This window comes from Podarcis liolepis (assembly GCF_965112155.1).
Source record: "Podarcis liolepis genome assembly, chromosome: 6".
NCBI classification, from domain to species: Eukaryota; Metazoa; Chordata; class Lepidosauria; order Squamata; family Lacertidae; genus Podarcis; species Podarcis liolepis.
In genome coordinates this window covers 3,201,381-3,227,413 of record NC_139559.1, presented here as the reverse complement: position 1 = coordinate 3,227,413, position 26,033 = coordinate 3,201,381, and the positions used below count along the sequence as shown (strand labels likewise).

The 26,033-nt window shown below is 48.0% G+C and overlaps 2 protein-coding genes across 11 annotated transcripts in view; one reads left to right on the top strand and one right to left on the bottom strand.

Annotated features, from left to right (window-relative positions):
• The window catches only part of CCM2L (CCM2 like scaffold protein), an 881,881-nt gene that overhangs the window by 213,184 nt on the left and 642,664 nt on the right, over positions 1-26,033 (top strand). The gene's annotated exons all lie outside the window — the stretch shown is intronic.
• The window catches only part of NOL4L (nucleolar protein 4 like), a 135,041-nt gene that overhangs the window by 22,937 nt on the left and 86,071 nt on the right, over positions 1-26,033 (bottom strand). For 9 of the 10 annotated variants that reach the window (XM_083507404.1, XM_083507401.1, XM_083507403.1 and 6 more), the window contains one exon: positions 14,223-14,364. In XM_083507404.1, coding sequence (XP_083363530.1) covers positions 14,223-14,364 — 142 coding nt within the window. Of the gene's footprint in view, positions 1-14,222; positions 14,365-14,807; positions 16,254-26,033 lie in introns of those variants that run through there. The other variant, XM_083507402.1, reaches the window with a different exon arrangement.

Sequence of the window (26,033 nt, the reverse complement as noted above, 5' to 3'; positions counted from 1 at the left end):
TCAGCTATAAAAATCCAACCTGACTAATGTGGGGGGTGGGCAGCTAGTGCTGCCCGCCCCCCCTGCAGTCTTGTTGCCCTGTCTCTGCAAGGCAGAAAATGTCAAGGGGACAGAGCAAAATGGCTCTTGGGGCAGAGGGCAGAAGGACACCAGCCGCTTGTTTTGCAGACTAATTTGGGAGCGGGTTTTGCCTTTGGAGGAGGAGGCAGCTGGCTTATCCTCATTGCTGCAGTGCAGGATTTGCAGAGATCAGTAGGGACGGATTTGGGGGGGGGTGTCGTGATCTCCAGCACCTGCTCCCTGACAGCCAGGGCAATGGGGAAGTGGCCCACTTTGGGGGTCTTGCTTGAATGAAAGGGAGTGGGGTGGGCAGATGAGGAGGGAAGCACACGGCCATCTAAAGCGGAAAGTGGAATTATCTATGTGGGTGTGGGGCAAGTCGTTCCTCCTCCTACCCCATCACCAGCAGGGAGACAAAAACCTCTTTTGACTCTGAAGAACAATGAGCTTATACAAGCGCCAGCAGCCCACAGAAAAATCCTATAGCAGGACAATGGGCCCTCCCTCGGAGGCAGCCCCACCAATCACCACCCAGGGATCTCAAGGGCTCCCAGAATAATCCACCAACCAGCATTCAGGCTTCTGAAGTGGGGGGTTCTTCCTGAATATATCTCCTCCCCCACCCCAGGCACCCCTGGAGGACCCTGGGCTTGACACTGTCTGGGAAGGCAGGCAGGCAGGCAATGCTAGTGGTGGAGAAGTCTCCCTCAGCCGCTCAAGAATCCCTGGGAGCTGCTCTGTCAACCTCCTGGAGAAAACAGAAGCCTCTGTTTCCATGGAGAGAAACGTCCTTCCCTCCGCATGGGTTTGAACTTGGGTCTGGCTAGAAACCAGACCGTCAGGAGCTTCCAAAGCATCCCACAGGCATTTCGCTGTAACAACAGCCAGTGAGACGTAAAGGGCCATCAATTATTCACTGACAGGAGGGGGGAGAGCAGGGAGGAGGGCAGGTGGAAACGAAAGCAGGCTGAGGACAGATTTGGGCAGAGGTGTAGCGGCGTTTGCCGGCACCCGGGGCACATGCAAACACACCGATCAGGGGCAGGGCACAGAGGGTGAATGGAGCCCACCTCGCCAGCCCAGCCCTTGCCACCAGAGCCAAACAGGGCTGCAGTCACTACCTGCCCACCTGTGCAGGGGGGAGCCTGGCTGGCCAACGCAGCTCTGGGTGGGCGAATCCCCCCCAACGCCTGCTGGGAGGAGAACTGGGCCCCCGGGCCACACTGAGGTTCCCTGTTCTTGCCTCTCTCCCTCTGTGCCCCCTCACTCTCTGTGAAAGGAGCAAATGAGCAGCCATTCCGCAAGGAGTCGAAGACACAGCAGCAAGGCCAGGCTCTGCGGCCCAGAGACCCCCGGCAGCAGGCAGGGTGGGGATCCCTGCGTGGGTGCACCTGGCTCACGCCCCCTCAAAACTGTGTGCCCAGGGCCACTGCCCCCCTGCCCCCACCACACTACATCTCTGGATTTGGACCCTGAGCATAGTCATAGCCAAGTGGGGGGTCACTAGCTTTAAATCAGAAGCACAGAGGGGACACCCCCTCCCTACAAATGCCTGCTCTGACTAAAGCGTTAAACAGCTCAGGACCGCAATACCTCAAGGAGCAGCTCTCCCCATATGAACCTACCTATACCCTGAGATCACCATCTGAGGCCCTTCTTGTGTGCCTCCTCCACAGGAGGTCCAGAGGGTGGCAACATGAATGGGCCTTTTTGTGGTGGTTCCCCATTTGTGGAATGCTCTCCCCAGGGAGGTTCGGAGGGCACCTTCATTATACATCTTTGGGCACCAGGTGAAAACATTCCTCTTTAACCAGTCATTTGGCTTATTAATATCATTGTGGGAGTGGGTTATTGGTTTGTTTGTTTGTTCTTCTTGTTTTTGTTATTTTGCATTTTTTATCTTTTATCTTTATGTTGTGAACCATCCTGCGATCTATGGATGGAGGGAAGAAGAAGAAGAAGAAGAAGAAGAAGAAGAAGGAGGAGGAGGAGGAGGAGGAGGAGGAGGAGGAGGAGGAGGAGGAGAGGAGAAGGAAGAAGAAGATCTCAGCTCTTTCTTCCTGTGAATGTCTAAGCCCGTCTCCTGCAACCTGGTGCCCTTGGGATGCTTTGCAGTACCAAAATCAAAACAGGGAGCTTCTAGCTATTCCCCCAATATGACCGCAGCTGAGTCTGGGTGGGGAGAAAGGACAAAGAAGCACTGTCCTGGGAGCTGCCCTCTGCGTATGAAAAAAGGTGTCTCCTTGTACCGGCAGACTCCCAGCCCTTCCCTTCCTCTCTTGCTGCCAGCGCTGGAGCCGCCAAAGCTGAGTGGCAGGCACGAGGACCAGTGGCAGCTCCCATTTCTCATTTGCCTAAGGCACCCAGCACCCTGATGCAAGAACACCAGTCCCAGCAGGGCTCCTGCATAGCATGGCTGCCCCAAACATATACACAGTCCACCCCGTACTGGAGCATGAGTATAATAAGTCTTTAAGATGGGAGGTACTGAAACCCAACCTAACTTGGAAAGCCCGTCCATTTGACCTGGAATCTCATCCACCTGATTTCAGAGATGCCAGTGCATCTCAGTTGTTTCACTATGTGGTGAAGAAGTAAGCTCTGCACATGCCCAAGCACACTCTCACCCATCTTGTTACTTTCCGCGTTCCAAGGCTGACACCTGCCCTGGAGAAGAAGCTTGAGGATCGAACCGAAGCTCAAGTACCTCCCATGCAGAAACAGAGCAGAGACTCCTGTGGAACGTGACCAACAAACCCTTTTGGGGGGCAGGTGGGGTCTATATTCTGTATGGGACCCTGCACACTATTGCTGCAACTTAATTAGGCCGAAGACAATTCCCCCCCCCAATCGTTGCCACACACACACGGCGAGGCAGGTCTTGTAGACTTTCAAAAACAGCTTCACTTGGAGATGGGGAAAGTGGGGTAAAATAAATGATCGGGAACATCACGAACCATTACGGCTCTTTCCTATCACTTTCAACTCTCATAAGAACTATTACCTGTACCCAGCCTATGTTAAGTCAAAGGACTTAAATTATTTTTCATTTGGCAACAGCATGAATCTCTGTGTCATTCATTCCCTCTTCATCCTCATCTGTGCCCCCCAAAATCGCAGTCCATTGCGTAATTTACTTTGCTTCCATCCATCAGGAAACTTTCCGAGTAAATGTGCTCCATTTACATCATTTATGCTGAATTTAGAATCACCTGAGCGCTGAATATGCACGTTGCCTGCAGCTTGTATTAAGAGTAAGTTTCCCACCGCAATCATCAGGAGCAGAGGGGAGGTCTTGACTCAGCCCAAGAGGAACAGCAACTGCTGCTTCTCCAGAGATAGCAGGAAGTGGTGGGGGAGGCCCCCTCCCAGCCCCAGCCCCTTCCAGGCCTTGGGAGGTTCAACTTTGCCTTTTCATTTGTTGGCGGGGGGGGGGGATTGAACACTCATGCTCTCTGGGGAAAGACAGACCTGCAACTGCAGCATGGAACTGTGTGGTTGGTATTTCAGGACCTCAAAGAATTTCAGTCTGGGTCTCGCTGGGATGAATCCATGTTTGGATACCCAACACTGGCATCTACAGTAGTTAAAAAACCCGGCCATTTATGTGGCACTTCCTTCCCCTAGATCAGTCATTGTTCCTGCCCCCTACCCACCACCACAGACCACCATTGTGTGCAACGGATCATCCCCACTGTTTGTCCCCAAAGAACCTGCCTTAAGAGGTATTACGCCGTTTCTGTTGCTCTTTTGTGCATTTTTACATTCCCTTAACTTTTCTTCCCCGAAAAAGTTTACCCTTTTTTATTTTTTAAGTAAAACCCCTCGAGTGTCATTTGCCACTCTGCACATGCACCAATTCTAATAACACTTGACATGAAATGGTCAAAGCTAAGCAGCAGCATGAAATGCCACAGGTTGCTGGGGGGGGTGCAGTTTAAGAGGAGGAGGAACGAGACGATGTGCTGATCCAGGAAAAGGAGCAAGTCAACTGACAGGAGGCAGGAGGTAGCATCCTTCTTGGAGAGAGATGGCTTTGGCACAATTACCCATGCCCTCGCAACAGTCAGGCTAGATCAACACCAGGGCTTTTTTTCAGCTGGGACTCCCTGGAACTCAGTTCCAGCACTGGAGAGCCAGTGTGGTGTAGTGGTTAAGAGCGGAAGACTCGTAATCTGGGGAACCGGGTTCGTGTCTCCGCTCCTCCACATGCAGCTGCTGGGTGACCTTGGGCCAGTCACACTTCTCTGAAGTATCTCAGCCCCACTCACCTCACAGAGTGTTTGTTGTGGGGGAGGAAGGGAAAGGAGAATGTTAGCTGCTTTGAGACTGCTTCGGGTAGTGATAAAGTGGGATATCAAATCCAAACTCCTCTTCTTCTTCTTCTGTGGATGCCATTGCCATTAAAAGAGAACCATGGAGGCGTTCACGGTGAGTTCCAGCACCTCTCTTTCAAGAAATAAAGCGCTGATTCAGATCTTCAAAGCACCTGGAAACCACAACTGGTACAAAATACAGCAACTAGGTTGCCAGGCTGGGCTCGACTCTTGCGAATATATCATGCCATGCTGAAAGATCTCAACTGGACACCAGCTATTTTGCATGCTCAACTGAAGGCACTAGACTTCAACTTTCAAGCCCCAAGAGCCATGGGACCAGGATATGTGAAGGGTCCTCTTCTTCTTCCAAATGCATTTGCTTGTCAGCCAAGATCTTCAGAAGCTCCTCCATCTTCAGAGATTGCCTAAGGGAGAGGAGCCGTTTCCATGGTGACACCTTTTAGGGGTCAGGTGAAGTCCATTCTGCTCACCTAGGCTTCCAAAAGTCCAACAGGCTTTTATGCTAAGTGGCCTCTCCTCTTTTAATAAGCTGGCTGCTGTTTTATATATTTTTAATTACTGGCTACAAATAATGAATCTGATGCTTGATTTGTTATTGGCCTGTTGTTGTTTTTACTGATTTTAACGCTTTGTTGCTTTTATTGTTATTGTACTATTTTTTGTCAGCTACTTTGAAACTTGTGTAAACAGCAGGATATAAATTCCTTAAAACTAGAGTGCTACCCAGGGCAAAGGGCATCATCCCAAGAACGCACCTGGCAACTGGGCATAAAAAGATCTTCATAAGAATAGCCTGCTGGATCAGGCCAATGACCCATTGAGTCCCGCATCCTGTGCTCACAGGGGCCTACCAAATGCCTATGGGAGGCCTGCAAGCAGCGCATGAGCGCAACAGCACTCTGCCCACTTGTGACTTCCAGCAACTGGTATTCAGACGCTTAACACCTCCAGAAGCGGAGTTAGGACATAGACACTGTGGCTGGTAGCCACTGATGGCTGGGTCCTCCATGAATTTGGGAGCCAGTTCCACAGCTTAACTACACGCTGCTCCTCAGTGGTGGTGTTCCCAGGCTCTGTTCCTCGGCAGAGGACTTGGTGAGTGCATCATTCTCCCTTGGGAATCGGAGGCCACAAGGACCACTGCGTGAAGTGACATTGCCTTCCAGAGGTCAGGAGTGCTGGATGCTGTTCTACACACATTGCCCCAATCCTTGCATCACCTGGCACGAACTCTACCTGCTCTGTTGATGACAAAGCCTTTTTCCCAATGCCTTTTAGCTAACCCTTCTGTGCCAAATCCATTAGCACTAATTGGCTCCCTTCTGCCATTCTGGAGGTTTATAAGTATCTTGCAGCAGGATGACACCCAGCCAAAGACTTCCAGGCAGAAACAGCAAAAGAGGGGCGGGGAGAGGTTTGAGTCACCTTTTGCTTGGTTTGGGTCGTCTATTGTTCTCAAAGGCTGCATAAAAACTGTGTTGTAGCCCACGTTAGCCTTACTCAAGAGTAAGACCCGCTGAAATTAAAAGGAATGACTAACTTAGGCCCATCACTGGGTCAACTCTGAGCATAACTTAGTGGATACAACTCTTATGGCTGTACTGGCGGGCTGCCAATACCTGTAGCTCACAGCTTTTTGTTTGTTTTCTTCCTCTGGTTTTGCAAGGTACTCTAGCACTTCAAGCATGGGACCTCCACCTCCGCAGGAGCATGCGCCCTCTGGAGTCAAGGGGCCGAGGACAAAGCACAGGGGAGGGCTGTTGCCTTCGTGCCCTGCCACAATTAGAAGGATGCCCTACTAGATCTAACCCACCCTAGATCTAATCCAGAGGGGCTCTTTTTTACTTTAATCACATATCCACTCCGGCCAGCATTTTCTGCTTTTCCTGCTCTCGGTGCCTTATTGGGGAAGAGCACAAAGAAGGAATCCGTCTGTGAACCATCTAGCCTGCTGAGAAGACCCCACCCCAAATGCTCCAAACTGTACTTAAAGTAGGTGGTTGTGAACGGCACTCAATGGCATTTCACTTTTGGGTGTCCCCGCTTTGGAGTTCTGTCACAAGAGTAATATCTACTTGGTTTCTGAACGTGAGGTGGATTTTTTCTCGAACTTATCCTGGCGAGAGGAGGGGAAAGGAAATGTAAAAGGCGTCCCAGGTGGGAAGAGCAGGCTAAATGGTTTCTGAACGAGACAGGCCATTCCTCATGAAAGTGTATTAAGATTATTTCCGTTGGTGTGGAGCTGGTATAGGGCATGCAAATATCCAGCCCTTTTTGAGTTTGATGGGTGGGGATGAGAGGAATGTGCTTCAGGAATGTATAGGTTTTCATTCTGAATTCTGCTTCTACTAAATTAGACTGACATGGGAGAACTCTCCCCAGGATTTGAGTGTACTGCACATCTGCACTGCATTGTCGTATTGTGCTTTTTGTGCTTTCTACAGCTCCTTTTGAGAAATCTGTGGAGGCTGTTTTCAGGGGGTTTAGTGTGTGTGTTTTGCTGTATTGGTAATGATAGGTGATTGAATTTAATTATGTTTTAATTGTTTGAAAGCCAGTTTTATTATGCATGGCCTTATTGTTACCAGTTACCTCTTTACATTGAATTGTTTTTAATGGAATGAATTTTTGTATTAATGGCAATTAGGACATGAATTATTATTAAATTGTTTTATATGCGTCTGATTTTATGAATGTTGCTTTATTATTGTTGTCACTTAATTTGTCATAAAGCAACTCAAGAGCGATTTTACTGAGCAAACATTGCGTATAAGTACTGTAAATATGATTGATTTGATGTACCTGGGAAATGAATGTGGACTGAGCTAAGCAGACAAGGCTACCATATTGCTTTGTAAATCTGCTGAAACAGTACAAGTCACTGAAATATCAGGTTAGATCCCCCACGGCACTCTCCAGCCAGAAAGGAGCTGTAATCCAAGACACCTGGAGGGCACCAGGTTGGGGAAGGCCAGGCAAGATGAGCCAATGGCCCAACTCACCACTCTGCGGTGACTCTCCAAAGTTTTTCCCTGCTAGGTTCCATCCCTGCATGCAAAGTATCTGCTGAATCACTGAACTACAGGACCCTTAAGGGGACTCAGCATCAGCACCACTGCACACCTAATGACCTCTTTTGCACATCTGTATATTCTGGCACAATTTTCAGGGCACCTACTACATAGATTTTAATTAAAATTATGTGAACACACAAGCACTTAACTGCATCTATAATATTTTTAAAAGAAGAAAGGGCGGGGAGGGTGAGACACCACCTGTGCAACATTACTGCCCTGCCATTCAAGAGCATTCTCTTTCTTTTCCTCAGGAGTGAAACTGACTGGATCAAAAACGGTTTACCATCCAGACTACTCAGTTTCACCCTCCCTACACTGGCACAAGGATGGGAAAACCCGAGGCTCTCCCAGCGCTGCTGGACTACAACTCCCATGAGCCCTGACAACAGGCCATCCTGGCTGGAGGTGATGGGAGTTGGAGTCAAACATCATTTGGGTGGCCAGAGGTTTGCCAGCCCGGCCCTAGTTAACTAGGAGAGGAATTAAGCAGGCTTCTCTCCCTGCCCTCTGAAGAGGCAGACCACTCCAAGTAACACCAAGTGAATCAGTTTCATTGGCAGAGGGCATGGCGCAGCCAGCAACAGACAGCATACCAGGGGAAATGATTAATAAGAATTATGAACCAACTGTGAACTTCCCCCAGAAATTACACATGCACACGCACACACGGGTGTGAAGGGTGCTTGTGTCACAAGCACTGGTTATCAGGAGCCTACCATGGCTGGCTGGCTGGCTTTTCCATGCTGTAGCCTGAGCTGTTCCAAAAGGCTGAAGAAGATTTCCCCGCATAACTCTCTCTTAGGAGAAAAACAGGGGTGCTATGTGTTTCAAGGGCAGCAATGGCAACAGCCCTTCAGAACATTCTGAAGCCATTTCCCTGCAATTTGAGTCCCCTATTAACTATTGATGTTTATTTCTCCTAAGACAGGAGTGGAGTGTGTTCTATTGTGGGCAATCTTGGTCGGGGGTCGCACATATCCGTGGAGCAGGGTCAGAGGTAAAAGTGGGCAGAGCAATGGGAGTGAGTTCGTACACCCATGCAAAAGTCAAATGTTGCCCCCTCTCTCCATCCATCCATGCAGAAAGGGGCCTCAACGCAGTTCAGAGCCACATTCCAACCAGACAAAAGCAATGGAGGATGCAAAGCATCTTGTGACCTTCGGAGAGTCAAGGGGACAGACACTGGTGGGCCACATTTTGCTCCTGAGACTGAGGTTCACTGTTCTAAGATTTTGATCCTGCTTATTCTCATTGGACTTTCAAAGCAGCTCACATTAATTCCATATTTCATTATAATTACCATATAAAATAAAATCCAAAGCTGTTTTAATTCCCAATACGTTTTACTGTACAAACCCTTCTTGCACTCCTTGACACCTAACCATTGACTTACTTCTAGTAGGTTTACCCACACAACCCCCTGAGAATGAGAGAGGTTGCTACTATGCCCCTCTGGCAGAGGGAGAACTGAGGCAGATCCTTGAGCTCATACAATCCCACATGACAGCAGAAGTGAGACTCAAACTCTGCTTCCCCAGTAGCAACAACAATTCTCCATCTACCAGCCCAGCCAACAAGCACCAAAGTGCAAGGCCTCGTAGCGATTTCAGGACACCAGCACCTCTCCAAACCTGAACCTGAACCCTGACAGCTGCTGCCCAGGCTCTTCCTCTCAAAACCATACCTTCTCCTTTGTGTTATTGCTTCCTGCATTGTAGGGGGTTGGACTAGATGACCCTCAAGGTCCCTTCCAACTCTTTTGTTGTTGTTGTTTAGTCGTGTCCGTCTCTTCGTGACCCCCTGGACCAGAGCACGCCAGGCCCTCCTGTCTTCCACTGCCTCCTGCAGTTTGGTCAAACTCATGCTGGTAGCTTCGAGAACACTGTCCCACCATCTCGTCCTCTGTCGTCCCCTTCTCCTTGTGCCCTCAATCCTCAGTAGCATGTTGGACGCCTTCCGACCTGAGGGGCTCATCTTCCAGTGTCATAACTTTTTATATGCCTGTTGTCTTTGTCCATGGGGTTTTCTTGGCAGGGATACTGGAGTGGCTTGCCGGTTCCTGCTCCAGGTGAATCACGTTTGGTCAAAACTCTCCACTATGACCTGTCCATCTTGGGTGGCCCTGCACTGCATAGCTCATAGCTTCTCTGAGTTATTCAAGCCCCTTTGCCACGGCAAGGCAGTGATCCATGAAGGGGCCTTCCAACTCTAGGATTATATTATTCCTCTTTTGACAGGATCTTGACATTCTTTGGTGAAACTTATGCACGTCTCCACCTCCAAACTTTGCATGCAAAAGGTCACAGTTCAATCTCTGGCTGACAGAGATCCCTATCTGAAAGCCCAGAGAACTGCTGCCAGTCTACATAGACAATACTGAACTAGATGGACCAATCATACGATTCAGTATAAGGCAGCTAACATCCTAGATTTCATGAGCAAATTGAATAACTAGGCTGAGTGCTTAGGAAATACAAAATGCAAGAGGTGTGTATACAGTGGTACTTTGGTTTTCATACCTTTTGGATTACAAACACATCAAACCCAGAAATGCATGTCCTAGTTTGCAACCTTTTTTTGAATTACAACCCATTTTTCCCCAATTACGAACAAAAATTTTTTGGGAGGCCCCATTGGCGGAAGCACGCCTTGGGCTACAACCTGTTTGGGTTTACAAACAGACCTCCGGAACGGATTATGGTTGTAAACCAAGGTACCACTGTATTTGTTTCTGCTGGGCCTGCCAAATTGTTTACCCAGTTGCTTTCTTGCCACTGCAAAGTGAGGTTCTCCTGATACATCTCAGTTAAGAGAGCAATCCTAACTGCAGCTGGGGAGCGCATGCTAGCAAGGATGGAAACTATGTGTGGGATGGTGGAAAGTCTCAGCTAGTTACTGCTGCAGCTCTAGGCTGGTGCAGAAGGGCCCAGATCCGGCAGAAAGACTCTTTGAGAAAGCTTCCAAGGGGCACTGTAACACCATCCCAATGCCCATTCATCTCCTATCCATCATACACCCTTTCCCCAGAACATACCTTCTCCTATGAAGTATTCTGAACACTTATTTGGAAATGTCCCATAAAACTCAAAGAGATCCACTTCCAACTAGATGCACATAGGACTGCATTGCTGACCCCTGTTCTCTGACAGTTGTAGAGGAAGATAAGCAAGGTCCCTGTAGTTGCACTGGAGTTCGAGGGTCTTCAAAGTCCAGTGAAGCTGCAGAGACAACCTCCCCCCCCCCCCCATTTCAAGATTCAGACTTGGAGCTGGGACTGGTTTTGGCACTTGCCTATTGAGGCACTCAGAGTGCCTCTGCTGCCAAGTGTCAAACAGCCACCTAAAGAGCTGAGTGGGAAGGGTGGGTTTTTGTTTTGGCACTAAGCAGCAGGGACACTCTTGAGTGTGATTCAACCAAAGAGCACCAAAAAAGGAAAGCACCAGCCTTCCTCTCCAGCTCCCATCAGCTGTACTGTGGAGTCTGAAGCTCAGCCCAGCTGTGGAGGACGGTCCCTGCATCCTCCTCACCTCCAGAATGGAGAGGAGAGACACCTTCACCAAAGGGCAATGGGATGCTTGCCATGGTGGCAGGCAGATTTCTGACTCGCTGGATCAATTATCTTTGTTCTGAGCCAGGACCCCTTGAGCCCAGTAAGCCTCCAGATTTTGTTGCTACTTGTGGCTGCACAAACGGGAGAGGCTGTCAAGCATCTTGCAGGCCATCATGGTAGACCGCACTGTTCGGTAGGGTTGCTCACAAACTGTGCAGGCTTATCCTGACAGCTCCCAGCGGCTTGTTAGTTGGTTAGTTTGATCAGTTTCCAAACAACAGCAATTCTCTGGATGACACTCCCAAAAGAAGCAAATTCTGCTCTAAAGTTTCCCAAGGTGTTAAGAGACCTTAAGGACCCCTACCTGCCTTTCGTCAAAGGTGGAGACTTTGCAACAAGCTCTCTGTGTGCATAGAGGCATAAAGGAACAAGGCCCCAATGCCCTGCTCCCATGGGCCCTGCTAGGGAGTGTGCTAGGACAATGGCCCTTTCTTGCTTTAAACATAGGGATGTTTTTCTTCCTACCCCACCCCTGTCTCAGAGCAGCACAAGGCAGCTCTGGGTGCGCTCTGGGACCAGGCAATTCCTCTCGGGCTCCTCCAGCTGCCTCTGTGCAGAGGCCTCTGGGAACAATGAAGGATTCAAGCTCTCCAAGAAACCAGAACAAGAGTCAATCCAAATGCCATGGAGATGAACTTTGACCCAAACTCCTCGACTTCCACCCCCTTATTTACTCTCAAAAGCTAACAAGTTCTGCAGAGTTAACACAACACCTCCCCTTCCCAGCTAGCCTCCTCCCAGGCATCCCGCACAGCTCAACTTTGACCCCTCTTAATTACCTGCGCTCCCCTCCCCAGGGAGATTAACCTCCACTTCCACTCACACGCTTTCCTCCCATTCAAGCCACAACCAGCTGCAAGCCCTGCATGGCACAAGATCTCTCTACATGGCCCTCGACTTCGGCACCGATTCAAGTTAGAGGAACGTTCTGCAGCAGAGCTGGTTATGCTCAAGATCCTGCAAGTATTGTTCAGCCCTGACTGTTGCCAGGATGCCTGGGGAGTCACAAGGGTGAGAAAGGCAGAAGCACCCACAAGATTCCACCTGCGGAAAAAAATCCAGTCATGCCTCCCACCTGTGCTCATAACAAGCTGAAGACGGAGAGGACCTCGCAGGATGGTTTCTTCTAAGACATTTTCTTATTTAGCCAAGCAACTGAACTGACAACAGGGCAGGGGAGCAGTGGTTTTTGTTTTAAGACCTTGCAACAATGAAAGAAACATCATTGTAGAATATGTTCTCTATGCTCTGAACAGAAATTTTTAAAATTCTCATATATATTTTTTAGATCTTAAGACTTGTTACTTATTAACCTAATCCCTAAAATATGTTGAACACCATCAGATTTTTCTAGTCCTCTGCCAGGCCCTTATTCTATCTAGAAGAGTTTTGCAATTTGGAATCAGATGCTATTTTTTCCATGCAGCTGTCTGTTAGAAACAGCAGTCATGGGGAACTAAGGATTGGGAGCTCACCGGGATGGATGAGCCCCTTCGCCTGTGTAAATCTCTGGTGTGGGTGTGTGCCTGTTTGACCTGGAAAGTGTCGTTGCAGTAAGTGGCACCTTTGGGAGTAGGACATTTTAGTTGGTAAAACAGTGCAGCAGAAGGATTGAAGCCCCTTTCCTGCAAGCCACTCTCCCAATCTAGCGTCTACGTCTCCCTCCCTCTCTCTCTAAATTTGGAAAATATACTGCCCGTCACAAGGCGTTTCCTGTCACCCACACACTATGCACTGCACCATGGCACACAACGGACTGTTGCCTAACACCACCCTTAAAGGGAGAACTCCTTGCAGGGAGAACTCCTTCTCAGTAGCTCCTTACGAGGCTTTCCAAAGGCTCGATTGCAGCATCCTTCTCTCACAGGCTCATAAACTATAAGGAGCTGCCTTATACCGAGTCAGGCCATTAGTCCACCAAGCCTTTTTTCTGCCAGCCCTGATGGGAAGTAGCTCTCCAGGATCTGAAAGAGGTCTTTCCTAGCTGTGCTATGTGAGGTTCTGTAACTAGAGATGACAGGGACTTTGCATGCAAGTCATGTGCTCTACCCTTGAGCTATGGGTACCATTTAAATGTGGAATCACTGCATTCCACTTTCTCTCAAGAAGTGCCGGTTCCAGTCACCAGGCATAACAATCCCAGAACTGTCCACAACCACAACAGGGATGGCCATTGTGTGGGCTGATTCTATTCTCCAGGCAAATTTGGGGGTATGGACAATCGGGGGGGGGGGACACCTCTCCCACCCCCCGCTCCCCACCCCACAGTCAGCTGGATCCTGTAAGATGGCATCACTTTGGAGTAAAGGAATATGCACTTGGACATCATAAATTCACCAAACAGAGGAGGAGCCAAGGGTCAAATGTGCTTCCTGAATGATTCCCTGACCAGTCAAAGTCAGCAGTAGTCTTTTGCTGGAGACAGCACAATGCAACAAATCCACGCGTTGGTTCGTAATTTTGCTTTCTTAACAAATGAAAGGCGTTATGAACACTTTCAGGGCCTCACCTAGCTGCTATTCCAGGTTTACGCAATGACTTTAGACTATGTACATGAGGAGAAAAACAAAGTAGCCCTGAGGTGGCAGATTAGGGTACCATTTCGGGCTGCAGGTGGGAGAAATCTTGTTTCTAACGCTCTCCTGCATATAATGCTCTTTCTGCTGCACGCTGGTTTTCTACTTGCAGAGGGATTTTTAAATGCGGGGAAAGCATTAAGAAATGGCGCGCGTAAACACACCCACCCCATGTTTGAATCCTGAGCTCGCACAGTCCACTCTCATCGCGACCTTATTCTTTTGCACATGTGGACCAAGTTTTAATTCAGAAAGAAAGAGTGGGGAGGGCACATATCACTGGCATGCCTGCCTCTCTCTCAAGGCACCGCAAGACAAGAGTTGCTGAGCTGCCACCAGAGAGAGACTGCAAGCATGGCCTCCATCACTGGCCTGGAGTTCTTTACAACTTGCACATGGCAAAGAGCACTAATTACATCAAGAGATGCATAATTAGAACTTTTGACAGAAGGATCCAAAGGGCCAAAGAGCATAATAATTATGCACTGTGTGGGGGGTACATTATAAAAAAAGTTTTGAAAAATACCCCTCACCCCAGATGGCATTAATGGGCACTCACCATCCTCCTGGCTGTGGATGTTCTGCGGGCTGCGCATCCCTTCCTCCTGGCTAGGACTCAGACTGGAGTTAAGATGCTGGTCAGCTGACATCCATGTGGAGTCACTCATATCAAAGTCCTCACTGCTCACCGATGTCTCATCCTAGAGAGGAGCAAGAAAGGGTTAAAAGATAAAGATAAACCAAAGGGAGGGGTGAGGGTGATTCCGCCTTTCTACCAGCCCTCAACCACCCACCCTTCTCTCCCCACCCCTAAATCCTGGCCCCCGACTTCCCCAGCACAGCCCATTTCCCACTGAGGCTTCCTGTTTGAAGATGTGAAGATGACGAATGACAGGGAGCTGAATTAAGGGCAATTAGGCAAGGTCTGCTTCCAGGGACAGATTGCTTTTGCCCTGCCTGACATCCACCCTCCCCATGGCAGAGAGCTGCCTGCACCAGCCTGGCTATACGAGCCATGCAGACGGGGCAAAGCTTGTGCATACTGGCAGGTTAGCTGCTAGAAGCAGGTAGCAGACAATGGAACGCTTGTAGGAACTTGGCATGGAAAAAACAAGCTGCTGTGGTTGGAGCCTATTATACATACCAGAACCAGGAGATCCTGTATCCTGGATATTATTCATAGTCCCCTCGCCAGCATCTCCCTGCCATCGCCCCCGTCAGGGGACACAACATTCATGTCTAAGTCTTATCTTGTTTATCCTTCCAACAATCCCAGGAGGTAGATTAAGAAAGTGTGACCCACACAAGGTCATCTGGGGAGCTTCTTGGCTATGTGAGGATTTGACCCTGGGATCTCCCACATCTGAATGCAACCATGCGACCAATACGATGCTGCTCTTTTACATTTTTCTAGTGCCATCCAGGTGCCAGGTGTTGCCCAGACTATGGATGTGATGCGGTCTCTGCCTAGATGTTTTTGAAAATATACAAGAGAGGGATGTGGCTGGTTTGGGCAGAACAGCAGCAAAAACAAAGAAGCTGAAGAATAAAATAGAATAAATGAAGCAAGGATGGGCAAGATGATCAAGGACCGATAGGTGAAGGAGATGCATTTTACGGGGAAAATTCAAGAAAGTCATAGTCAAAGAATCAGCAGTAGTGCCATTTCATATTTGTGCCGTGGGGAGGGGGCTTAAGGAAGACCCTTAGCAAGCAAGAAAAAACTACTTGAGGATATATGACTCACAAAATCCAGTACATATTAAGAGCTTTTGCAGTATTTTTTTGGTAAAACACACCTCAGTAATTGTAGCAAAAGCTATCAAAAGAATCATGTGACACTTTAAAGATGGACAAATTTATTTTGGCAAAAGCTTTCACAGACACAAGCCCACTTAGTCAGACACAAGGCTGTGAATCCACAAAAGCTTATGTCATAATATATTTACTAGTCCTTAAGCGCCCACAAAAATCTGAATGCTTGCTACAAGAGACTAACATGAATTGCCCTCTGGAACTAACTATACCATTGCTTAAAAACACAATACAAATACCTGATCCACCATAGCCAAATTCTAGAAAAACTTTAAATTTTCTATTTTGGATTACTGGTAGCGAAGGGTTTGGGGAGTGCCTTTATTTTAAAACCTCACCTGCAAAAGGAGAATACATAAGCAGCTCAAGAAAGTGAGATCCATTTGTGGGATAAAGTACTCCTTTACTGAATATGTAAATGCATAAGGTGGCAATAGCTTGGTTCTAATCCAATACAAATCTGTTTGGCTCTTTTAGGCCTGATACGTGTTTGCACTGACTCCCTCTCCCTCTCCTATCTCTGATCCTGCTGTAAGCAAGTGCTATGAATATGCTTTGGTTGTGCTGAGGACATTAAGCTCTCTGGGGAAGGGAGGGTCAGTAGATGCTAGCAAGGGGAAACTGAAATTTTTTAGTTCTGAATACGGTATGGGTTTATTCTGCATGTTTTTTGGTGTTCAAGTTTTTTGTATCAAAATATAAAAGCAATACAACCTACCTGCATTCTCCCACTCCCCACTCCTGGTCCACTTTTTCTTAATTAGCAAAGAGATGTGTGCCTTTGGCATGCCTGCCTGATAGGGTTGCCATATTCTGAACTTCTGCTTTTAACTACAAATCACTATGACAGCTCTACCCATGAAAAAGAGGACATGTCCTGGAAAAAGAGGACATATGGCAACCCCTGTTTTTATTGTTTGTGACAATAGTTACTCAAGAGTGTAGAGCCAGCAAGTTGGCTGGCAATGAAGATCTTCCCCTGGGGAGAAAATCACATATGGCCTGAAACCAGGTGGAGAGTAACCTCCACCTGCTCACCTTAAACAGTGGTCTAGAGAAGTGAGGCTCTCAGGCAAACGACCACAGAGAGAAAAGAAGCCTGACCACAGGCACAGAGACAGGTGTGGTAGAAGACGGGACCCATAAAGAAATAATAGGTAATTGTGCCACAAGCCCCACCTGAAAGCTGCATGCTCACATAGCCAATTATTGTGGAAGTTGAAGCCCGATAACATTTAGAGGGCCAGAGGTTCGCCAGCCTTGGCCGAGAGGAACCCAACACAGAAATGATATTAACAGGAAATGTGGAGAGAAGAGCAGCAAAGTAAAATTAGAAAATGCATATAAAATGCCCCCATTAAAATGCTATTAAAGTCCTATTTAACAAATTATTTTTACTGATGGTTATACTAATATTTAATGCTATTTCCAACTGCTCCAAGCACTTCACATACATTATCACAATGATCTTACAACAACTCCAGAAGACAGGCTGGCATTATTACCCCAATGCTGGTGGGAAGGGGGGGGGGGGCGGAGAGAGAAGACAGTTCGCCTAAGGAGCCTCCCTAATTCATTCTCCCACTCCAGGCACTTGATCATGTGGGCTCTAGTCCATGAGAGTTTCTGCTGCAATAAATAAATATTTATATTCATTTGTTCTATTTATCAGTTCGTCGTGCAATGAGCCTCTAGGCAAGTGCCATACTAAGGCGCCACAGGAACTTGCTATTTGCACAAACACAGTTTATTTCTATTCAGAAGCAGCAAACTTCCAAGAATCAGACATTGGTGCTGAATAATGGAAAGTGATCCTCACCGTAACGGCCCAGTAGTAAAAGTGGTCCACACTTTGCATAGTTAAGTTGGTTGCCACAGCATGAAAAACACCAAATAAACTTAACAAAAATGCACCTCTCTCTATCCAGAATGGTGAGCATCTGTGAGGCTCCCAGGTGCCTTTACATGAGTATTTAAGGATACACACTCGTAATTCACACTGCACTGCTCCTACAAATCCAGAGAGTTGTTCATCTCTGAAGCTGAACAAAAACAAAGGGAGCAGTTCATTCCACCAAAGAGTTGAGGGATGGTTTGTCTTGCCAAGTACAAACTGATATGGTGGGGAATCCCACTGCAGAGACTCCGCTGAAGTGAACAGGAGGTACATCCTTTCTTGCCTCCTGCATGGGCCAACAGACTTTGTGCAGGGGATGTTTCTGGCAAATCGTGCCTTTTATCCTCTTATCTCCTGGTGCCACAGGTGGCAGGTGCCCGTTTGAGGGTGCTCCCGCTGGTCTGCCAGCTGAATAATAATACTCTGTCTAAGGGTTCTTATTTGCTGGAAGGGGAACAAACACACCCTCTCAAAGGTCGCAGAAAACTTTGCCTGGCATCTCCACGGCACTTCCTATGGAATTGATTGCATTCCTGTCTCCCACTCCCGCGGTCAAGAGGACATTCTCATGTGTGCACCCTCTTTCTCTCCTCTCCTCTCCCTCCCTCCTTCCTAACCTTCACTGTGCTTTAAGGCACAGGCCTTGGATGGCTTCCAGAGCCGGAAAGGTCAGCCACAAGATTTCAAAATCATCAGCGTCACCATAAAGGCAGTTAAGAGCCTGCATGAACGGAAAAGCAGAGGGACCCCTCCCTAAAAGACCCCTGCGGCAAGGGCTGACAGAGCAGGACTCGATGCGAGCCCCTGTTCCAAGGCATTTGCTTTAATGGGTTTTCTGCCTGCCTTTTTCCTCCTGAAATGATAGGCAGACCACATCCCTAGTAATGGGCTAGAGCCACTGGGCATATGAACACAGAGTTGTTGTTTTTTGCTCTCTTTAGCCTTGTTCTTTGAACAGCTTTTCAAAGGCAGCTCAGACCATCGCTGGCCCGCCTACCTCTGCAAATGAGCCTCAGACCAGATAATCCAGTGAGGATTTTGGGGAGGGCGTGGGAGCGGAACCCCCTTATCTCTTTTCAGCTTTTAGCATCTGGCAGCCAGGGGTATACAGCCTCTGCAGAGAAAGGCTGCGCTTCTGACAAACAAATCTATACTCCACTCATATATCTAACCTGTTTTTAAAAGCAGTTATTGGCTCTCTCAACATCCTGTGGCAATGAGTTCTATAGGCAAGGCAGAAAAAGATGTTGCTTGGACACCTTTTTTTAAAAAAAGGTTGGTCTTAGAACTTCTCAAACATTTTTTTTTCAGACTACTGGAAAGCTAATGCCTAAGTATCTGCTGCTGCCTCCCTTAGGAAGCTGACTCCTCTCTTGTTGACATACGTCATTCAGATACGGGGGAAAGAGATGCTCTCTCCTGCTTGGCGTCCACCTGCTGCTTATCCATTGCTGAAGAGAACCCAAAGGAACTGCAACTCGCAGGGAAGCACTTTCTCCCTGCTCATGACTTTATAAATGTGGGTAACATAACATAAAACATTCATTGTTTCATTCATCTTTTATCCTGCAAAGACTGAATGGTGTCAAGCTGTTCTTCATAAGGAAAAGTGCAACCCACCCATTCCGACCTGGACATTTTAGTTGCCCTTATATGAGTCTTCTTGTCTGCTTGGGAGCAACAACAAAACTGCACATACCATTTTAAAATGGAGATGCACCCTAGCAGGCTTATTCGTCCTTTCCATCCATTCCCCAGCAATCCCTTCATTTTCAGTGTACCAGCCTGAAGCCAAAAAGTTATGAGGGTCTGGACCCTGGCCTCCCTTCCCCAAACAGGCCCCTGGAAAGCTGCTCTACCCCCTCCCTCCCTCCTTATTTTTCTTGAGGACAAACATCTTCAGAACAGGCCTGAGCGCTCCCTCTTCCTCTTCCTGTCCTGCTGGCTGCAGACAGATCTGCTCACACAAGGCAGGAAGTGTGGCTTCATCCTGCCTCCTCCCCCAACCCCAAATCCCCACTGAGATGCGCCTTGCAGGGAGTTTCCTGGAATTTATGGCTTCTGCACAGCCTCAAGCCTGCCTGGCTTATAAAACGGGTTGCAGGACAAAACGGCCTAGAGAACCCCCTGGAAATTCAGATTTGCACAAGCCACAGGACGATCCACACGCTGAGATGTACCACAAGGGGCCTGTCACAAAGAACAGGAAGCACCCAGCAGACCCTGCTCGTCTTAAGTGTGCACCCCATTCTCCTTTGGCAAATGTACAAAAGGGGACGTACAACAATATGGAGACATGCAAGGGGAGATGTCAGCAGCCTGCCTTAGCACGGTGTGGTCAGGAGGTCCCAGTTCAAATCCCTGCTCAGCCATGCGCAAAAGAAAAAGTGTCACAGCCCCAGTTGCTTACCTGTAAAAAACTGGGGAAGGTAAGGGCTATGTGTACGCAGCAGTTCAGTGCGAGCACAAAATTCAGCTTCCAGAGAATCTCAGTTTAAAATTGAAGTTTCTAGCCCTTATGGATGTGAAAATAGGTTTGGAACTGTGTGGCTAGTGCATGATGGAAGCTCAAGGGGTCAGGTTTGGGAGCTGGACAAGATTGCCTGTGGTCAGGGATGGAGTTTCCATGCCTTGCAGGGCTCCTTCCGCCATGAGTTGCAGAAGCAGAATAAATTAGGCAGAACAGGAGAATTTATACCAACAGGTCCAATTTACTTAAGTTTATACAGGCTGCGGAATTCCACCTTTTTTAAGTGGAATGCACACCGTTCTGATAATAGTGATGAGTGTATTGCGGGCATGAAAAGATTTAAGGATGGCAGAGGATTCTCCATGTTGAACATGCAACAGAAATCCAAAATAAGGAAGAAAACAAGGCTTCTGCACCCTACTTGCTACCTATTCTAGTCTCTATAAAATAATCACATTTAAAATGCACACAGGGGGCAGACCAGCATATTTTCTCCACCTCTTTCACTACCAACACCACAAACCTCAGCAGCTGGAATTACTGTAGCCATTTACACTGTGCCCATCACTGCAGTATCTGGGACTTGCCCAGGTAGCTCTATTTACAGAACTGCCAAACTAGACGCGAGGGTGGCAGGCCCATGTGTCAGAAACCAGTTACCACTGAATTCCTAGTGGGAAACGAGTCAGCTTGTAAAGCAAGAGGGTGGGAGAGATGTGCAGAATAGTTCTCCCACATCTCTCACTCCACACCCACCATGTTTCTCCTGGTAGGTCTCTGAGGCATCAGGCAATTCTCACCAAGGCAAAAATATCAGGGGGGATGTGACTTTGGTAGTTAAGTGTGGGGGGTGGGGAGGCATTCGACACACACAGCCTCCCCACCTGTGCCACACTTCAGAGTGCCTCACTGATTCACTACGTTTTCTAAGAATTCAGCACAATCCGCATTCTGACATATAGTACATGCAGCTGTTAATGTGTAGTGTGGTCCTAAAGGAGCAGCCCTTACAGCAATCCCAAAATCAACACTCTCAAAATCCTCAGAGTGACATCCTGGGCCAATGATAATCTTTCTGCCTAACCTACCTCACAGGATTGTCACAAGCACAACAATTTTAATTTTGGATTGCCTTGGCAGAATCCGAGACCAGGGAGAAGAATCAGTGGAAGAAGATTGGAAAAAGTTTAAAGACTACTTACAGAAATACTGTAAAATTAATGAATGTTAGAAAAATGTTGGAATGAAGTTATATGGCTTTAGTAGAAATGTTATCAGGAATTAGGTATAGATAGATTAATAGGGTATTAAAGGGAAAAATAAGGTTAGAATGTGTTAAGATAATTATAGGCTAGAAAACAGAGGAAGATGGAGAGGAATTGCTGAAACAATTAATAGAAGTGGAAGACAAAAAGGGAGGTGTGAGGAGGTCGTGGAAACAAGTGAATGAAAGATAAGATATTGAAATTGGATTGTGTTTTGAATGGTTTTTGTTTTGTTTTGTTAATTGTTTGTGTTAGTGTTGTGTAGTGTTTTTTGTATGGTATTGTATTGTTGTATTGTGTGTTTTTTTGGTTTTTTGTAGTGTTGTGTTTAAATTGTTGTAAATTAATAAATATTATTTAAAAAATAATAATAATTTTGGATTGCCTTTTGGCCAAAGATGGCCCCCCAAAGCAGCTCACAGTAGGTCAATTCATGGACGCAAGTGGGAAGCATATAAGCTACCCATAGCTCCCAAGAGGAAGGTTGGAATAAACATGCAGCACACAGCCACAAATAAAAAGAATGTCCATCAGCATAGATCCCTACAGCACCTTCCACCATGGGGCACAAACAGTTGACTTTCCGCACTCACTCTTATGTGTCCAGGTCGGGAGAGAAGAGGGAACTCATTTTCCATGGGATTCTTCTTACACGTAGATTAGAAATGTCTAAAGTAACACAGAGCTCTCACTTCTAGTTCCCTTTTCAAAGCTGAATTTGTGTGGTGTGGGCAGAACCATGGGACAGATGGATCTATATCCTTGGAACGAGGAACCTGTGGCCCTCCAGGAGTTGTTGGACAACATCACCAGCATGCCACACATCAGCACTGGGGACCACACACTTGAGGTGGGAGAGTTTTGACCATCTGGGTCCCACCATGACCAGCAACCTCTCCTTCAATGCTGAGCTGCACAAGTGTCTTGGCAAGGCAGCAATGGCTCACCTCTCCAAAAGGGTATTGGAGAATGGGATGCTAATGATCAATACAAAGATTAAGGTCTACCAAGTATGCGTGTTAAGTGTGCTGCTTTATGGAAGTGAGTCGTGGGCAACCCACAGCCACAAGGAGCAATGCCTCAATGCCTTCCACTTGTGCTGCCTCAGGAAGATTTTGGGCACTGCATGGCAGGACAGAGTCTCAAACAAAGACATGCTCTCCCATGACCACAATCCAAGTATGTTCGCACTCCTGTTTCAGCGATGTCTACACTGGCTTGGTCACGTCCACAGAATGGAAGATGGCAGGATACCCAAGGACATGCTCTATGGGGAGCCAGCGTCAGGCACCAGGCCTGTTGGCAGACAAACTCTGTGTTACAAAGATGTCTGCAAATGAGATGTGGAGGCTGGCAACACCACCCTCGCTGTGTGAGAATTCCTTGCAGACAACTGCAGTCCCTGGAGACAGATACTCAGGTCATGTATCCACAGCAGTGACCAGAGAAGGAATGATGCAGAGAGAAGCATCTACAGCAGCACAACCAGACTCCTTCATCTGCCCCAGCTGCAACCAAACATGTCTCTCTCTTATTGGTCTCTACCACAGAAGGCCCTGCAACCTTCCGACAGTTTGACTTCATCCCCAAAGGTGCACTTCTCCATTGTCTCCTGAGACAGACGGATGCCAGCCAGAATAATCATTCTCTGGCTACAGTGGCTGTGGGAGGCCACAGGTTCCCCACTGCTGATGTACGTCAGGTGGGAAGCTAAAGGCCATTAGCAAAAGGCCATGCACCCCTAGGTCATGGGGTGCCCTTAGCTGTTCTTATCTACCAAGTCACTCCAGATTGTCCAAGTTAGGGAGTGTGTGGAGAGCAGAATCGTCCAAAAATTTCTCCTATGGCTCTGACTGCACAGGAGTTCCTACTGATCACAGTCAATTGTAAACCATTTGGATAGTACTTCTGTGTTTCAAGCAATTTTCACACACACACACACACACACACACACACACACACACTTACATTTTCCTGCAGGAAAATGTTACAGTGTATCTTGGGGGGGGGAGGGGGAGGGAGTGTTACCTAGGCCTTAGCATCAAAGAAAGGCATCTCTACTCTGACAGATCTAGCTTCACAAACTACTTTTAGGTATTTATTTTTTCAGATTTTAACATTTAAGAAGTGCAGACTGCATGCAAGTAAATGGCTTCTCCAAGCAATTAAGTGTTTGCTCTGGCCTGGGAGGAAGCAGTTCATGTAGTCCTCCTTTACCCTGCAATATTAACAGTAGTCTACATTGCTCCTGTAAGCTACTCTCCCTCCCTGCCTCTCTGCACAGCCTTCCAAGCTGCAATAGGGGTATAACAGTGAACTTTACGGCACTAATTGCTCTTCCATTCAAGGTGTTTTGTCTGGGTTTCTTTCCTTTCACATTTTTAAGGACTCTTCCTACCTCCCTGGAAAGTATATATATTAGGGTTGTTATACATGACTCTCTCTCAGCCCATAATACGAGGATAAAAACAATAAACTGCACAGCAGGTTTTTTGTATGCTACTCTCTGCTTCAGTCCAACCTCAACCTGCAACAGGGGTGAAATACCTCTAGACCACACTGCAGCCTTGCCTGTTTTGAGGGAGGTTCAGAAGGGAGTGATGAGGGAAGGGGCCTTTTCAGTTGTGGCTCTCCGCTTGTGGAATGCTCCCCCAGCAAGGTCCACCTTGCTGGAGCAGTCATTATTAACAACTTTTCAACACCAAGTAAAAATCTCTCTTCCCCAGGCATTTGCCAGATTATGACAAATGTTCTCTGCTAACTGTTTTCTATAATTCATTCTTGTTGTTTTGACACAACGTCTGCTGATACCTCTCTCTCTTGTGGGCTGCAGCTCCACAAGCATGGGAACGCTCAAATCACTACATGACATTTATATAGCACTTTTGACTGCTCTGCACACTTCAAATATACTGTCCAGTTTTAATCCTTATAGTGATTCTAAATGGGACGTCAGTTCTTTCCCCCATACTGAATACGCAGAGGGCTCAGGCTGAGAAAAAGCATCTTCCAACAGGAGACTTCGCAATTCCCCAACTTGGTCCCTGTATCAGTCTCCCCAAAAAGGAAGAACAGTATCTTTCAAGACACAATTACTCCACCAGGAAGAGTGTACAGTCCGCACTTATGGTCAAGCAGATGGGCGGAGACTAGCCTGGGCTCAAGTTGTGTAGTTTGTCCAGAGCGTGGACCACAGGCTCATAAGATGTGCCTCCTAAGCGCAAATAAAGATTGGGTGCAGGTGTGTCCTGGGAATTCCAGGTCTTCACAACTATGCAAAGACATGCTAAAATTCCAGGTAGAGGGTTAAACTTCACCAACTGGAAGAATCCCAGGGGCCTGCGCAGTGCCTCTCAGTCTGTCGAGGAACATATGTCACAGCTTGGTCACCCTGTCTCCTCAATAACATCACAGAAACAGAGCCCTGTCCCAGGGACTTGAACTTATGAAACCTGCTCTTAGAGGCCTCCAAGTGAGAGAGACACACCACTGTGCCTCAAGGCAACCACCAATCTGGCAGCTAGTGAGTTTTCCTAACATACAGATTGAATATTTTCCCTTGCAGTTTATGCCAAAGAGTTCTCATCTTCAGCGGCGTAGCGTGAGTTGTCAGCACCCGGGGCAACGCAAGTAATTTGCGCCCCCTAACCCGGGGGAAGGCAAGTAATTTGCGCCCCCCCTAACCCCTAACCTGTGAGTTGCCGCTGGCGCTGCCGCCCAAACGACGCCGCTTGCCCGGAGGAGGAGGGGGGCAGAGAGGCGAGGAAAATGCAACGGCCCAGCAGCTGCAGCAGCACTGGCGGAGGCGGGGCTGTGAGGAGGGGCTGCCTGGCGCGTCCTCCGCAGCGAGCGCTGAGAGCCGCTGCCTGCCGGGCGCCTTCAGCCCGGACGCGCGCACAGCTCGTCGGTTCCGCGAGACATGCGGCTCCACTACAGCCTGTGCCCGAGGCTCTTCGGCGACTCCGGAGGCAGCGAGCGCGCCTCCCCAGATGTTGCGCCCGGTGCGGCCGGCCCCCCTGGCACCCCCCACGCTACGCCACTGCTCATCTTATCCACAGGAGAAAAGGAGAACAATCACATGTTTATCCTCAGTGACATCCCCTCCGCTCACTGGACCCTATTCTCACAACCCTTTCTGCACACGGCAACTGCATCCTTTGGCTACGTTGAGCCCCTTCGGCCTTGCTACTGCACACACAAATCATGTCATATAAAATTCTGAGGCCATGAAATTAACCCATGTGGCAATAGGATCCTAACCACTTTTGCCCACTTCAAGTTTTATTTTTGGCATCCATAGGAAAAGCTCAGTATGTGGCGGCGCAGCTAAAGGCCTGCATAGCCCATGCAGAAGGTATTATGGGAACAGGCTGCAGTCATTTCCAAGCCAAGTGAACCCATTACCACCTGTGTTCGCCCCACCCCCAATCTATTCTCAATGCTTCCAATGGCTTCTCTTGCTCTGCTTTGGATTATTGCCTGCCCCTCCCTTGCCTTTCTTGATAAGCGGAGTGGTCCAGGTTCAGCACAGTACGGCTGCACACAGGCTGACTAGGCTAGAGAACACGCACTTCCTCCCATGCCTGCTTCCTTTCTTATTTCTTAAAGTAACTCAGTTCAGAGGTGGCTTCCTTGGCAGCAGCATCACTGTGCTGACTAACTTTTCATCAAGCGTTTCTGTGGCCCTTCCTGACATACAGACAACCTACCGTAGTTTGCACAAATCAGGTAGCCTAGTCTGCAGCCAAGTTTACTTTCCCTCTCGCTTAAGTTTATGAGTTTATGTCCTCTGTTCCTTCCTCTGTTCAGCCCGCATTTGCAATTTGCTGAGACTTGCCTTCTCTCTAGATTTGGTGCCCTCTGTTGCAAATACTTAATGCTGGAACCTGGGAGTCAAAACGTTTCAGAAGGGGCCATAGCTCA